The sequence below is a fragment of the Heptranchias perlo genome, chromosome 13 (assembly GCF_035084215.1).
Source record: "Heptranchias perlo isolate sHepPer1 chromosome 13, sHepPer1.hap1, whole genome shotgun sequence".
Taxonomy (NCBI): Eukaryota; Metazoa; Chordata; class Chondrichthyes; order Hexanchiformes; family Hexanchidae; genus Heptranchias; species Heptranchias perlo.
This window is the reverse complement of record NC_090337.1, coordinates 27,609,974-27,627,306: the sequence shown is the minus strand read 5'-3', so window position 1 is coordinate 27,627,306 and position 17,333 is coordinate 27,609,974. Positions and strand designations below refer to the sequence as shown.

The window sequence follows — 17,333 nt, the reverse complement described above, 5'->3', positions numbered from 1 at the left end:
GAAGTTGAGAAATTAGCACTGTAAAAATAGTTTCATTACTAAAGGTTCTAAATCGGGGTGATCAACAAAGTCAGATCCCCATCCATTTTGCACTGTCAGTCGGGTGATAAATCAGTGCTCAGCAGTCTCGATGGAAACTGGCAAAGTGCAGATTTTAATTTTATCCTAACTAAGCTGAATTGACTATTGTTAGGACTAGAAATCTAATGTGATGTTTCTATTAGTGGTTCGAGTTGTAAACAGAAAGATTTTGTAACATCATGTATTTCTAACTAAAAAAAGTTTTAATCAACTACATTTCTTCAGTTATCATACAACCTTGTCCTGTGGTGCATTAATTTTGCTTCAACTTTGGAAATGCATTATTTTTACAGGGAAACTTAAATGACCTTGGGAAACTCTTGATGCAAGGATCCTTTAATGTGTGGACAGATCACAAGAAAGTTCACAGCAAGGTCAAAGACTTGGCACGATTCAAGCCAATGCAAAGGCATTTATTCCTTTACACAAAATTGCTGCTGTTCTGCAAGAAACGAGAGGAAAATGTAGATGGACATGAGAAATCACCCTCATACAGCTTTAAGCATTCATTGAAGGTACACAATGACATTAGCAGTATAGATGCAATTATTTTTGTTTTATTGATGCTACTGCTGTCAGCCTAATTATATAAAGCTCTACGAATTTCTTGGGCTTAAACATCCATGTGTCTGTGATCCCGGCATGAGTGCCAGGATAGGCTTGTTCGGAACGTCCATTGCTGACCCTGCTAGATTATGAGGTTCCTTCATTGGAATGGCTGGCGTTTGAGCCATTGCGGCCGCATCTCAGCAGCCACCACATCAGAAGAGGTGGGAAAATAGATGCTGGCTTAACATTCTTCCCTCTTCCAGGGCCACCCAATTTAAGATTATTTTTTACAGGCTCGTCGGCCTTCTTTTATCAGGGGGCCGATATATGCCCACAGATTGCAGCCATTGTTTGGGAGTTCAGTCCAAGTCATAGGTCTGGATCCTTACGTGAGCCCCTCTTCCACCAGCCAGGATTCCAGTACGCCTCCTTTTTACTTGGCATACTAGTCACTTGGCGGATTCCAGTCTGGGGCTAAGGAAACTCCTAGCCTGGAAGCCCCCTTGCCACCGGCCATGACCTCTCTGACACAATGCACCAAGTTTGCTGTAGCAGGGGTTCCGGAAACTCAAGGCAAAGGCCAAAACCCACTGTATCTGAGCCCTGGTCCAATTCCCAGGCCTTCTGCCGCACTGCCACCAAGCTTATGGCATGAATATACCAGAAGTCCCTCAAAAATTTGGGGTTCTTGTTACTGCCAACTTTTCTCCATCTCTGACTGAAACTCATTCAAAGTTGGAAGTTAATAAGGTGAATCCAGAATAAGAACAACTTTGTCAGTCTGCATGAGTTTGAAACAAAGAGCTGTGACAATATGTTGACAACAACATTAAATATTAGAATTCAATGCAAATTATATCAAACTTTGTTCCAACAATAATATGCAAAAATTTATGCTAATTGGATGTCCTCTTTCTGTCTCCCACATCCAGTACAGTCAGTGCTGGAGAGCACCAGCGAGCGTGATCCCGGCGTAACTGCTAGGATAGTATCCCCAAGCAATTTCAGGGCTGGGTTTTTAAAGGGAACGTGGGTTCTCCTTAGTGATGGATATTATCCTGCCTCCAAACAAATCAACAAAAGTAGCTGTTCAACAATAGAATTTACAGAAAGTTTTATGTATAAAAGTTATTACAAAAGAAACAAGTTTTCTCATAACACAAGCATAAATTTGATCATGGATATGCAATGCACATTAACCAGCTCTGCAGTTAACTACCCACATACTGTGCTTTCAGATGAGCGCTGTTGGTATCACAGAAAATGTAAAGGGAGACAATAAGAAGTTTGAGATCTGGTACAATGGCAGAGAGGAAGTGTACATTATTCAGGTAACTAATATTGAAAACCGTATATTGTTTGTAGTTGTATTACTTACAGTATAAACTTTACGGCCGATTTTAACTCCCTTTGGGAATTGTGTGGGTGGGGACCAAGGCGGATGGCAAACCGTCCAGCCCTCCGCAGCTGAGGCCCAGGAGATGATCCATGGCCTCAACTGAATAGGTTCCATCAGGCTACTGCCCGAACCCGGTGGGAAGCGTTGGTTGGTGTGAGCGGGATCAAGTGGCAGGAGACTGTCACCGGGGACCCAAAGGAATGGTCCTCAACACTTAGGTAAGTGGTTGGGGGAGGTGTCAGGAGGGCATTGTGGTCCATGCAGGAGCACTCTTGCTCCTCCTGGCCCACCAGGATACAACAAAAATAAAAAAAACGATCACTCCCCCACACAGTCCTTGGGTTAAAATTGCAGCCAGGCCCCGATGATGTAATTAGATCCCAACCTGCATATTTAAAGATGGACCCCACTGCCTCCTGGCAGGTGTCCCTTTCGCGTGCTTGCGAGCAGGTTAAAATTGCAACTTATGGGAAGGCAGCTGGATTGGCGGGGGTGAGTAACTGCGGCCATTTTAACTACTGTCCATCTGCCCGATTTCTGCTGGATGCATATCCACCTGCCTCTACGTTATTAAAACACCAATTCCCACACCCCTCTGCTCCTTTCTCACCCACTCATTGCTTGTTTACTGTATCCACTGATCATCCACTCTACTCCCTACCTTTGCAATTCACCATCACTCCTGTTTCTCACTCTTGCTACAACTCTTTGGAAACACCACAAGAGTAGGGATAACTGCCATGCTAACAGTGAGCGAAAATTTCATTGGTTACTTTGTAGTTTATGATCTGTTAATGAGGTACTTCATCCATCGCTATCATTTATGTATATATTTTCAACTGAAGTGAATTCCACAACTATTAAGACAATCTAAAATCTTACCTGGTTGTGATATATTTTGCTCGTAGTCAATTGAATTTAGTGTTGTGATTGGTTTAACTTTGAACAGATGTCCTAATCGTGACCTCCAGTGCACTTTTTTTTTTCTTTTTTTTTTCAAAAGGTTTTTTTTTTGTTTTTTTTTTCTTTTTTTTTCCCCTTTTATAAGAAGGGGGTGTGGGGTGTGCTTAACAACTAAAAACCAAACAAACCAAAACCAAGAGTTCAAATCAAAATTTTATTATCCTCGTTCAGGATGCACTCCAGCCCCTGCGGTGCCCACCGGTCGCGGAAAGCCTCAAGTGTACCGGCAGACACCGCGTGCTCCATCTCCAGGGCCACCCGGGCGCGGAGCAACCCGCGAAAGAGAGGCAGACAGGCCGAGCGCCCACCCCCGCGGACCGCGAGCATCCTGGACCTGTGGATACCTCCAGTGCACTTCAATGTTAAATGTTTACAAATAACATGCAATAGTGCCTCCTTTCACTTTGACCAATTATGTTACCATTATACCTGGATGTTAGGAACACACTAGTGTTTTGTAGTACCCAATATTGCTAGGACACAATAATTAGGAAATTTGTCATCTAATTTGAATATGTCTGCCTACATTAGGGCAAGTATATTCTATGTCCCCATCACTTCTGGTGGAAAATCCTGGAAGTGGCAGGGGGAAGGTGCAGGCGGCCAGGAGAGAGGCTCCTCAAATGATTCCCACCCTATCCACTGGAGTTACGCCATAACTCGGGTGGAAAATGCTGCACACTAAGCCATTTGTTCTTTGTTAACTTAGTATTTTTGCATCCAATTTGAAAATGAACACCTATTTACAGGCATCATCAGTAGAACTGAAAAGCCTCTGGGTTTCCGAAATCCGGAAAGTACTGACAGGACAACTGCAAGCTTACAGAGGTAAATAAAAGTGCAAATCAACCTTTGGATTTACAACTAGAAACGGACTATCTATACTTATAGTTATATCACCAAATTCCATTCCTACCCTGATATTCATCCATCTCATTTTAAAGGTGTCAATTGATAAGCTGCATTAACTGCTTTAATTGGGAGTTTATTCTACTTGTCCATGACTATGGACAAAGAACCTTTCTAATTACAAGTCTTGTTTGAGGTTTGTTGATGTTATACACTTATCTTTTAGTTATGCACTCATGGTCCAAGTCAAATATCTATTATTATAGTCTGATTTGTTGTCTCTAGGGACGTTAAGGGACAAATTCTATAGCTCCTGCACCTGATGCCATCTGATCACCTGGTCACAGTGATAACAGGAAAATCAGGCAGGAAGAAGTGCACGCCTCTGACAAAGCCCACTCAATTCTTGTAGCCATTAATTTAAATGGACAGAAAATCAGATGACCTCCCTTACAGATGTATGCTTCCTGCACAATTTTCCTGTATTTACTGCGCTCAGGCGACCCAATAGTGCTAGGTGCTGGAACAGGAAAACTGCCCTAAAGTCCAAAGATGGATAGAAAGAAAGACTTGCATTTATATAGCGCCTTTCATGACCTCAGGATGTCCCGAAGCGTTTATAGCTAATTAATTACTTTTGAAGCATAGTCACTGTTGTAATGTAGGAAACGCGGCAGCTAATTTGCGCACAGCAAGGTCCCACAAACAGCAATGTGATAATGAACAGATAATCTGTTTCAGTGATGTTGGTTGAGGGATAAATATTGGCCAGGACACCGGGGAGAATGCCCCTGCTCTTCTTCGAAATGGTGCCATCAGATCTTTTACATGCACCTGAGAGGGCAGACAGGACCTCGGTTTAACGTCTCATTCGAAAGATGGCAACTAAAAGATCCCTAGAAGAATTATCTAAAAATGTAAAATGTATATAATAATGTTTTTTTTTCTCATTTGTATGACAGAAGCAAGCCAACTAAACCAGAGGATACAAGAACATGTTTACCAAGCTCCACTGAATACACCCGACAGGTAGTGTTATAGCTACTTATTTTTGGTAACTAACCATTGCAGTGTTTTACTTGACTCAGTCTCTAAACTACAGGGATTCCGAAGCTTGATCTATACTGATTGCTGAGATCATAGTCACACCTAGTATGCAGAAGTCATCATATTGAAAAGAAGTTAATTATTGTCAGTTTTGATAAAACTCTAATATTTCAGAAAGTAAATGATCCAAACAATGCCATTCACTTATCATTTAAAGAGACCCTCCGCAAAAACCCTTCTGGTCAGCCAGATATTCACCCACCCATTCTCTTTCAACAGAACCTAACCTAGATTAAGCAGCCACCATTTAATTTGCCTAACTCATTAGTATAGTCCACTGATTAGTGATACAATTTAAACTATCTATAATAACCTCGTTAGTGGATGATTTTATGTGCAACCCAGAGGTTGTGAGTTCAACTCTACCAAGGAAAGTGATGACATTGAGTTCATTAACTCTGCTAATTTGTCGGTTGGCACCAGAAAAGATGACCAGGAAAATTGCCAAACTGTCGGAAATATCCAACTGGTTCACTAATTTATATCAGGGAGGGACCTGCCAACCCTGCCTGATCTGGTCTGACATGTGACTCCAGTCTCAAACTATGTGGTTGACTCTTAATGGCCCCAGGGCAACACAGGAAGGGCAATAAATAATGTCATCCACATTCAAAGAACAAATAAAAAATTGATTGGATCCAAATCTGGACCTCTAGTACTGACTTGTGGGACTGCAGGAAGTTCCAGTTGGCTCTGATACATGGAAGATTTTAAGGAGATTTAAGGTCAATGGGATTAAGAGTCTTGAAGTTTTGCAACGTTGCAAAACTTAAATCAGGCTGAATCGGGCTGATTTTATCTTTTGGTGGTGGCACAAAATGGCCAGCAGCAAATTGGCCACTGGAAAAGGCAGGGTGTATAACAGGCTGACAATCTGCAATTGCCTGTTTTCCACAATCACTAATGCTTTTGAGATAATGCCTGAAAATTACAATATATCCTAGCTTTAGTAACAGGACCAAGGAGTTAGAACTATTTTTCTTTAAGGTATTACTCACTACTTTATAAAGTGTATCAATAGTGGGATTTTTTTTCCCGAGCTGTTCATAATATTTGTTTCATCTAAGTTTCTGCCAACTAGTAGACAACTTAACGGTTATTCAGTCTTATGAGAGTAACTTAATCAGTTTATGACAATCCGAAGATAGGAAAGGTAACAGAAATTAGAAGGTCACTTTGAGGTTTTTATTTTAAATATTAGCATATCTCCCATTATAACCAAGCATGACATCGCAAGTATGAGGTCTGAAATATGACATTTGAAGTGTGACAGATTTGTGCAGGCAGTAAGAGCTAGGATTTTCTGCTGGAGGTACAGCAGGAAGTTAATGTAACTCTAGCAGAATGTGGTGACGAATGCATCGCGAGTGATTTGGAGGCTTCCTTTGTGCCCTGCTACTTTCTCACCACAAATGATAGGGGGAAGGTCGTATGATACATTCGCTCATATATGGTGCATTAAAACTCTATACAAACGACAGTAATACATCATTTGATGTACTTTCGTCATTTGCACTGTAGCACTACTGGATGCAAGGTACATTTGTTCATCCTTGATGTCCAGTGTTGCTGAGGGTGGTACAGGGGCCTTTTAAAATTTAAATGCCCAAATGGAAGAGTGATTGATTGCAAAAACTTGGGTTCTGGTTTTAAAAAATATTTTCTTTTTTCAATTTAAACTGGCAGCACAGAGATTACTGGCCACTGAGGCCTGCTGGAGCCAATCTTCTCCATTTCAGGTGCACTCCCCAGCAGTGGCATTGGACCCTGCTTGGAAAATGCAAATGAACTAGAGGGCGGAACATTGGCTGGGGTCAGGGGTGCATCTTTGTGGTGGACGGCAGTCCCACTATATTGCTCTTCTATGTATATATATTGTCTGGTAGCTCCATTGTGGTGATGCTCACAGATAGCCTTGGCGGAGAATTTGCTAATGGTTACCATAGTCCCACAGTAACCTAAATGAAACAGCAATTTGTCCTTAACTTAGCAAATTTACTGAAGCAATCTATCACATAACTGGCACAAGGGGTCTAATTTTAACTGCCGGCAGTTTTTGGGCAGGAGGGTAGTGGGGTAAATTGGAAACTCACCCGTTCTCCTGAAATGAGATCTGGGCTATTTTGACTCCCAGGCTTCATTTAAATCCCGCTGATCAACTTCCCACCCATTCCAGGCGGAAAGCGATGGAAAATCGCGTGGCCCAGAGGCCGTCTCCCTACATAAAGTCGGTGGTGAGATCAGGGGTCATCTTATGGGGTCACTCGATCGGGGAGGGGTGGAATCCAAGTCGGGGGAGGCCTAAGCTTTCCTTGTGGGGTCAGGAGAAGCCCTATTAGGTGTTGGTTTTAAAAATGCTAAAAAAAAGTTTAAATTTAAACTAGCAACACAGTGGCCACCAGCTTCACTAGCACCTAACAAAACGTTTAAGATGTAAAGATGTTTCCAGTTAACACAATGCCTTTCCTCTGCTGCTACTTTAAAAAAATTATAATAGTGCCCCCTATCTTTTATTAATCACATAGTGGGTTCAATATTAATGAAAATAGAGGTGCTTCTTTGAGCATAGCAACTACTGTGCAAATTGAGCTTTAGCAGCACCTTTGTGTATTTTATATTTCTTACCATTTATTATTGAGCAGGTAAAGTGCTTGGGGAATTATGATTTCTTTTTGTGAGAATCAACAACTTAATGTTGCTTTACTGTCCTATTGCTGGTGCTACTATTCAATGACTTAATTTTTTAGTTAGATCATTTGATTATCCTGGTGGTTGGTCTATAGTCATGTATTTCATTTGGATCACAATCCAAAGCTTAATTTGGGACTACAGGCCAGAAATTGGGCCGTGCAGCACCCTGTTGCTTCGGTGCTACACAGCCTCCTGGAGTGCCAAGATGGCGTTTCGGCTGCGCACGCACGTTTCCAGCATGACATGCGCCGGACACCATCTTGGTATAGATATTAGCGCATGCACAAATACCGAAGATTGTAAAGTAAGGAGAAAATGGATACAATCAGCATGCAACGCTGATTTAAAGTGATAGACACCATTTTGGGACTTAACGTTCAGCTCAATGCACAGTCTTAACCACGACCATCTGAACATGTCTAAGAGTGCCTGGAGGACCTCCCACCAGTACTATTTAAAGGGACCATGCAGGATTTACAAGTTAGTTGCTGGATTATTGCTTCTGGATGCTGATGCATTTGTATCTGTTTTTGGAGGTCTCCTGGACTTGAATAATAGGACATGGGGACATAGCCTAACATTTAGAGTCAGGAATGAAGTTAGGAAACGCTTCTACACGCAAAGAGTGGGAGAAGTTTGGAACGCGCTTCTGTTAATGGCAGCTGATGCTAGCTCAATTGTGAAGTCTACATCTGAGATTGATAGATTTCTGTGAACTAAGAGTACTATGGGATATGGGGCTAAGGCGGGTATATGGAGTTAGGTCACAGATCAACCAGGATCTCATTGAATGGTGGAACAGGCTCAAGGAGCTAAATGCCACTGCCATTTCCTGCCTCCTGTCATGTGCCACCTTCTCCTGCAAGAAAGCAGGATGTGTGTCTGTGCCTGCCCTGGTTGAATAGCTGCCAATGTGCATAGCCTGTGAGTTGTGGGTGGGCGGCTTGCAACAGTGGTAATGCGGAAAGGTGAGAGGAAGTATCTGATTGGAAGAGTTGAGTACTGAGGGAAAGAGTTTGTTGGTATGCGGGTGATGGGGTGTAGTGCATGGAGCAGAGGATGCGGCTAGCGGTGCAGTTGGTAGGAGATGCCACTTGGTGCAGTTAGTAGGAGATGCCACTTGACAATTGACCTCACTCACCTTGACCACTCATGTCAAAGCATTGATCTTCTTCCTGCACTGCATCCATGATCATGGTGCTGTGCGCCTGGCATTAACTTTGTCCCCTGTTGCCTCCCACTGCCTTTTGGGCACATGTCTGGAGGGGGCCTCTTGCCCCCCCCCCCCCCCCGCCACGAATATAGGATGTCTCTCTTTCTGTCCACATCTTGCACCAAGGTGTCTAGTGCATCAGCAGAGAACCTTGGTGCATGCACTCTTGCAGGCCTGATAGCAACTCAGATCAGCAGATTGGTGAGGTCTGGCATGCAGATTAGAGGATGCGGGAGTTAGTAGTGCACAACCTTTATTCAATGTTTGAACATAACTCATCAGTTTGTAAACATAGGGATGGGATCTGCATCTGTGTGTTACGTGTGCAGTGTCTGATCTCTGTTCAGACTCCATGTTATTTTGAGCAAATAACAGGCACCGGCTACCTTTAAGAGACATCCTCCCTTTAAGAGAATGGGGCTCCCCCTGCTGGTAGAAAGTGTGCATTTACTTGAATCGATATGTAAGGCCTGGATTTCAACGCTGCTTGAAGTTGAGTACTGAGGCCAAACGAAGTTCTCATCCTGCTTGCACAGGGATCATTGGGCACGGGTTAATAGCAGATTGCGCTACCCGTGCCCAATAATAGGCCTTATCCAATTTTTTTTTCCCCCCTACTTTTCTCCAAACACTGGACTTCTGTTCAGGGACTGGCCTAATCATAAAGGGAAAAAAGGAAATCACACCACTGACAAATCTTGAAATGAAACTGCTAATGCAGATCTATCATCATAAAACATGGGAACATCACAGAAAACCCACTCCTAGGATAATTCGATTAACGGGCGATAAGTGACCGGACAAAAATAGAGAGATTTCTGCCCATTTATTCCCCTTCCAACTTTCCAGTCAGGGTTTGTTCTGCTGACAGAAGTTCCCAGTGATTTTCAGTTAATTATATTAAAATTAGGCCCTGATGACATAATGTGGATGTCCACTCAATTTCCTGGCACTTATGCTGGTATGGAGCTCAGTTGAGCTCAATCATCTACTCACCCATGTAAATGTGGGCATCCCAGTACTGCTACAACGTGCTGTTTATGAAAGTGCATTTAAAGACCCCCATAGTAAGATTTGTAGCAGCATTTTGAGGCTATTTCTGAACACTTTTTCTCCTGTTTTTTGTTACCTGTTTCTACGTAGTTGGTCAGAAGATTTTGTGCCAAGGGTTCTAGCCTTCCAATTTTTTGGTACATCAAGGTTATTAGGACAATGTTATACCAATGGGAATCTCCCTTTACTTATGTTGTTTGGAAAAGATGAGGAAAAGTAATGACTATGCAGAACTGGATACACTGGCTCTAGGTCAACAAACAGCCAGACACAGAGCCAAGCCATCTGCTACAAGGATACCTGGAGCTAACATGCACCGTAGGGCTAGCAATGGCTAGTGGCAGTAATGGTTGTTTGCATGAGTCCTCTTTCTCCACCTCCTTCCAGGCATGCTGCAAAATTGTTCTATGGAGAGGGTGTACTTGAGTTACAAACAGGGCTGCCCCTCTTGCTGCCACTTCATTGAACACTAGTTCCACCTTTCTAGCCATGAAACAGGGGGGTGGGGGTTGATTGTTGTGCCACTCCAGCACTTAGCCAAAGATTCAGTTTCTGCTGCCTCCACATTTATTGTGCCAGCCAGTAGCTTTGCCGGCCATTTTATTTTTGATCAAAACAGCCTTTGAAAGGTTAAAACATACCTCAAAAATATTAGCAACCTTAGTAAAAGGCTGCCAACATTTTTGTCCCCATTAAGTTTAAGTGCCTGCATCACTTTAAATGAATTCATCACCTCCTTTAGCAGCCATTTAAGGGCTGCTTACACATGGTTTTCTTCCTCCTGGCAAGCTCCTAACATCGGGTCTAATTTGGCCTGGGAGTTCACCAACATTATGTAAATGAAGCTGACCCTGCAAAATCAGGTGGGATCAGCACACTAACGGTCAGGCAGGTACTAATACATATTGCCTGACTAACGCCCAATCAGAGGAATAATACAAAAATCTACTTTAATATTTCTGTTGTACTAGCTATAGAGGGGCAAATTAATTGTAATTTAAATTTTTTCACAAACATTGCTTGTGTTATTTTTATGGTTTCTATTCATCTGGTTTGTCCGAGGAGAGGCTTGAGGTGCCTATTTCCTTGAGATCTGGAGGGAGAGGGAAGGTGTATGTATTTAGAGATGTTTATTTTCCTGACTTTAAGGGAAATTGTTTCCCACTCCACCCCACGAACCTCTCCTTTGCTCTATCATTTTATTTGCTTTATTCCCATTGGATTCAGATTTTTTTACCTTTCAAAGAAGCTAGATATATTAAAAAAAACTCAAATATTCTTCCCTTTTGAGGACAACTTCTCTTAGTTTTCAGGTTTTTTTCCCCCTTCTCTGTGCTGTTGGTCTGAAATACAATTTCCAGTCTAACAGGGCAGATGGATGACCTGTTCCCAGGCCTCTGATTTGAACACTTTGAACAGAGCACTAGGTGCTGCACAGGAGCATCATTGGTTGAACTGTGTTTCAGTTTTCACTTTGCCACCACTCACCACCCACCAATAGCTCCAGCTTAGATTAGGACCTGACCTTGTGAAAAATTGTGATGGTGAATCTGCATTCAACCAGTCCATGGTGCAGGGAGGGAGTCAGTATGCTATCTGATGGTACTGAAAATGACTTTGAACTGCCTAATCAGTTATGCAGTTTGATTTCAGATTCAATCTTATTTTTCTATAAAGAAAACTTTTCAAGATTGAGCAGAGTTTTGTTGTATATATGACAATAAGCTACAATATTAAAATATTTTGAAATAATGTCCAGATAGACTGCTAGGCCCCGATATTAGCGCAGAGGTGGGATGGCAGCGGGGGTGGGGGTGTGTTGGGGGGGGGGGGGCGATTGGGCGTGTGGCAAACCCGCATGAACCAAACTTACCCTTGCCGACGCGATCGCACATTGATTGATCGTGGTTAATGTCCTCTCTGGGTTTCACGCCCGGCAGCTAGCCTGATTGACAGGCTGGCTGCCATCAGGAGCTGCAACACGAGGGGGGGGCAGCGGGAAAGAGAGAGAGCCAGACGTCATCCGGCACTGGACTGGAAGAGGGGGCGGGGGGTGGGGGGAGAATGGAAGATCCGCGCCGGACTATAAGGTCGGGGGGGTGGGGGAGAGGGGAAGATCGGTGGGAGAGGAGGAGATCAGGGGGAAATCGGGAGGGTGTCATTGGGGTGACATCGGAACGGGAGACATCGGACACCGGAGCAGATTTCAAAGGTAGGTGCGTTTAGTGTTTTCACTTCATTGCATGTTTTCTTATTTAATTTATTTTGTTTCTTGTTCTCTGATCCGGCCCTTCACGCCTGGTTTCACCTTAAGTACCTTAAGTACCTCAATGAGGTACATTTGGCTTTTTAACTAGCCGGCGGGTTGGAGTCGGCTTCTGAACCCGAACGGAATTTGCGCGATTTTCGGAGTCCCCCGCCCCCCAATGCATCCACATTTGCCTCCTAAAATCACCCCCCTAATGTTGCACGTATAGAAAAATCATACTGTACTAAATTCAGAAATGCACATTAACAATGAATGGGAAAATGGGTTTATATATTAAATATTGATGTATGCAGTTAACACATAGCCATGCAATTTCATCTAGCAGTTAGATCAGATTTTAACTCCTTCAGTTGTGCAGCTTTTGTGTTTTAAGTAACAAATGCCTATGAAATACACTTTAATTGAACTATATTGGTGACAAAACTAGCAGATGTGTCATATCACAAGGGTTTCTTGTCCTTGATGATATTTATCATAAAGGATAGTTCACAAACTCTTTAGCAGTAACAAAAATTACGTTAACCAAGATCCCATTCTTTGACGCAGTTCTGAAAGAATGAGGGAGCAAACGTTCTTTCTGTTAAAATCACATTGGCTGGTGTGGTTCAGCTGATTTTATCAATTCTAGTAGCTCTCTCTATTTGCACACTGTGCAAAAACTTCTTTCAGTATGTAGAAATAACCATGTTTATGCTAAATTGCACAAATCACACAGAGCTTTGATATTTTGACATTTAACTAAAAGAAACTAATAGGAGTGATTCTATTTAATTACAGTTTGAGAGATTATTGCCAACCTATTGCTAACCATTAATAATTTGCAATAACAATATTTTTTCTCTTATTTTATAGGAGTCTTCAGATAAGTTCCCCCTTTATTCTTGTATTTTCATTCTCAAATGTTCATCTGCCTGTTCTATTGGCTGAAGATGAACAGGGAGATATACAGCCTGCTCCAGACCATCACCCATTGCCTCCTGCAACCAAACATTGCAGGCATAGCTTTTCCCCTCTGATTTTAACCTTTCCCCCCTGCTGGCAGATGCATCAGCTTCCACTTGGTGCCTACATACTCAATATAGCTCAGATGGAGAACTGAGCAAAATAAGAATTTGGGACTTATATCAGAATATAAAAATATATTATGTACATTTCAGCAGCCCCAAAAAAACTTAAACTGTGTTCCCAGAACTAGAGGATGAGTAAATAACTGGCAAACCTAAACAAGAGAAGATGTACATTTTTTGCCCACACAGACTAGTGGATGTGTTGAATGAATCTCATCATAACCAGTTACTGTTATGTTGATTGACTACTTTAGAAAAAGTAAAGCTGGATAATTATTTGACTGGTAGGACAGTTGACGTTTACAAGGACTGGCATAGACCTAGGTTGTCAAATATTCTGGTTCCATTCCTATTGGGAACCATTGAGATACCATTAGTGGCATTTATATGTTCTGTTGGGATTACAAGGGTCATTAGAGAGATTACAGATATTTCTCTGACAGCTGAGCATAGTGCTGAATCTGAAAGGGGTTCAGTAATGTAAATTATATCCAGGAGTTCAATTTCCTTTGGGAGTTAGGAGAAATTTCAGAGTTTTATCTACTGAGATGCTTTATCTATGATTATGCAAACTCCTTCAACAAACTTGTTAATTGAAAAAGGTTCATGACAGTGCATATTGCATATGACCTTTTGGTAGAAGTGGGTCTGTTGCACCTAATGGCTTTTTTTTGTTCCATACTTTATTCTGTTTTTATCTTTCATCATGATAGGTTTCTTCATCTGTTCATTTAATCTTTTCTTCTCATGCTGTGTGAAGATTTTATTGGATTAGCTCCAACCATCTATGAATAAAGGTTATCCAATTAAAGTGATGGTTCCCTGAACTTCAACTAGATGCTAGATACAAACCTTTTGCACTTGTCACCAAGCTCTTTACCTTAAATCCATTGTTTTCAAGCAAAGCAAATAGTCTGTGTTAAATGTTCTCCATTTGTTTTATAGTCAATACATATTTGTACATGAGTAATGCCTTGCTGCCTGATTATAAACAGCTACGGATATCATCTGGTGGCAGCACATATATTTCAGCTCAACTGCTTGTTGCAGTAAATATCATTTAAAGTGACTAGCCACATCTTATCAATAGATATTAAAAATACAGAAACTTTCTTACGATTTGAGATGCGATGGATCTCCCTATCCATCACATTGCCTTCTCTTACTGGAAATCAAGAATAAAATAGGAAACTGCATTGAATCTCAGCTCTGACAACATCCTATAGCCCAGCATACCATCGTTGGAGACTAAGAGGCACATGAAGCAAGTTTGCCAAGGGGAGCATGTGATAGGGGGATGAGACTTAAGTGGCCTTATGAGCAACACTGTATTTAATGTATTTCTAAGGAGAAAGATGTTTGGGGTTCCTATTACGCTATCAGTTACTATCCATCCCTGAGAAGTCAAATGAAAATGGTCCATTATATTGATTACATCCCACATATTTATCTGGATAGAACCTTGTTTTTCTGTTGCTCATCTTGACCTATCAGAATATGTTCTCTATTCATCCTTACCATTTGAGAATTTTACAGTATATCAAGGTTTGAGGATAATCACCATAACGGGACAATGACATTATATGATAACAACCATAAGTATTTCATATCATAGAGTACTACTGGTGAAAAATCATGTGAAGGTTTTGCATTATGTGCCTTCGGTGATATTATGATATCTAATAGTATTAACTCTGATACCATACTGAAATTAGTTAATAGCATTCAATCTTCACAGATAGAATTGTGGATGTTTGAGTGAGTGCTAAGACTACAATTTACTCAAGGAATTCACATAAAATGATAAACCACAACAGCAAAGGTTAGAAGGAAAGCTGTAGATGAGCACTCTATCAGTGATCAGTTTAGCAGGATCAGCATCCTTCAGATTCCTAAATACCAGGATGACATGGCCAGCATTTGGATAACTGACTACCAGTTGAGCACATAAATTGAACCGTGAATATCAATTTTAAAAATATATTGTTCACTTAATATTTCATACAGCTCCCAGAAAATTATAAACTAACTTCTCTCTCATAGATATATTAGGAAATCATCTTACCAGCAGCAAGACAACAAGTGTGAGTCATCAAGTTCTGAAACAGTAGACAGGCAACATGAGAACTCCAGCTCCAATAACAGGCAAAAGAGAGGTAATGAAATATACATATGTTTTACTTTGCTAACTATACAAAAGTTATCCACAGAGAACAAGTATTAACTTTGAAATTATATGATGCAAAAATTTATGCTTGCACCTAAATGTTGAACCAGCTATCAACTCCAAACTTGTAAGTTCCTTTTCAGATGATCTATCATAAGGGTGACCACATGTGGTGTTATGTGTTTGCACCTTGTAAATTTTCCCTTGAGTACTTTGTGACTGTGTTGTATTGGTACCAAAGCAGATACAGAAGCGATGAATCCTCTAGTTAATTGCATATCAATTAATCCTGGGAGTCTGTAAATGATATTGGTGTCCACTGTCCTGTCCTGCTCCAGTGAATGATATCATTCCCTTGATGTTAACCTCTGTTATCACAAATTGAGTACACTGTTGTAAGGGTCATAGCAGATTTTACTAGTTTAAATAAAGCAATATAAAAGTGTATTACACATTATAACTACAGTCAAAATGTTAACTACTGTTGTCCATTTTTTAATCTTTTTGCTTCATTTTTGTGAAATACTTTTCATTTTTGCACCCAGTGTTGAAAACAAGCATTTAAATGCAAGCTGCTGCATGGGCCAGATACAGAGTAAAGTTTGATTTACTCTTCTTCAACAATCGCCAGTATAATATTTCCATTTACCTCATCCTTACTCAGTGAAATTGCTGGTGCCAATTTGTGCTGGACAATGAAGAGTTTTGTGCTCTCACCCATACTCACTACGCACTGAGACTGCTTAACTCATTTCATTTTTGCCATTTCCATCTATCAAGTAGTGAACAATTAATTTTGTTGGCCTGGACCGGATTCTGGGGTACACCATTTCCAAGCCTTCTCAATCCAAGCAAAACACATTAATCCTAACCCTTTGTTTCTGGTCCATCAGCAAACTTTTAATGCATACTGCTACATTTTCTTTTATACTGTAGACTTGAATATCTATAACAAACCTTCTATGAGACATCTTATCAAACACCTTCTGAAAATCTAGAAACGTGACATCCTACGCAGTCCTTTTATCTATACAATCAGTCACTTTGTCAAAAAAAACTCTATGACCAGGATATTCTTTGGAGCTGATCCCGCTCCGCTGGCAGTACTTTGGCATGAACAAGATTTCCGCTGCACTTCCGATGAAGTAACCCTGGAAGAACCTGAGCAGCTCCCAGGAATTTCCCAGCCTTTTAAATGTATCAAAACCAACTTGCTTTTAACAACTTCATGCTGGCTGTCCTTGATTATTCCATACATTTCTAAATGTTCACTAATTTAATCTCGAATTATGGATTCTAAGAGTTTGCGCAGAACTGATGTTTGAGTAACTGATCTGTAGTTACCTGGTTTATTCTTCTTTCCCTTCTTGAACAGAAGTGTTACAATGAATACCCTCCAGTCCCTTAGCACAACTTGCATGTCTAAGGAACATTGAAAAATGCAGTCATAGCCTCTGCTAACTCCTCTCTGATTTCTTTCAACTGCCTAGAGTGCATGGTATCAGAGGCCAGTGACTTGGTCACTGTGAGTTCTGTTAATTTTTTCATAACCAATTCCATTTCTACAATTATCTCTAACAATTGTTTCATATCCTCCTCTCGTACACCTACATTCTCACTTCCACCATCATTTGTAAATACATAGAATTACATAGAATTCCATAGAATGTAGAGCACAGAAACAGGCCAATCGGCCCAACGGGTCCATGCTGGTGTTTATGCTCTACACGAGCCTCCTCCCTCCCTACTTCATTTAACCCTATCAGCATATCCTTCTAGATGTGTTTATCTAGCTTCCCCTTAAATGCATCTATGCTTGTCGTCTCAACTACTCCTTGTGGTAACGAGTTCCACATTCTAACCACTCTATGGGTAAAGAAGTTTCTCCTGAATTCCCTATTGGATTTATTAGTGATTATCTTATA

At 41.2% G+C, this 17,333-nt stretch overlaps 1 protein-coding gene across 1 annotated transcript in view; it reads left to right on the top strand.

Annotated features, from left to right (window-relative positions):
• The window catches only part of mcf2l2 (MCF.2 cell line derived transforming sequence-like 2), a 275,749-nt gene that overhangs the window by 213,191 nt on the left and 45,225 nt on the right, over nt 1-17,333 (top strand). The window contains exons 22-26 of the mRNA XM_067995223.1: nt 375-596; nt 1,869-1,961; nt 3,742-3,820; nt 4,804-4,870; nt 15,285-15,397. Coding sequence (XP_067851324.1) covers nt 375-596; nt 1,869-1,961; nt 3,742-3,820; nt 4,804-4,870; nt 15,285-15,397 — 574 coding nt within the window. The remainder of the gene's footprint in view (nt 1-374; nt 597-1,868; nt 1,962-3,741; nt 3,821-4,803; nt 4,871-15,284; nt 15,398-17,333) is intronic.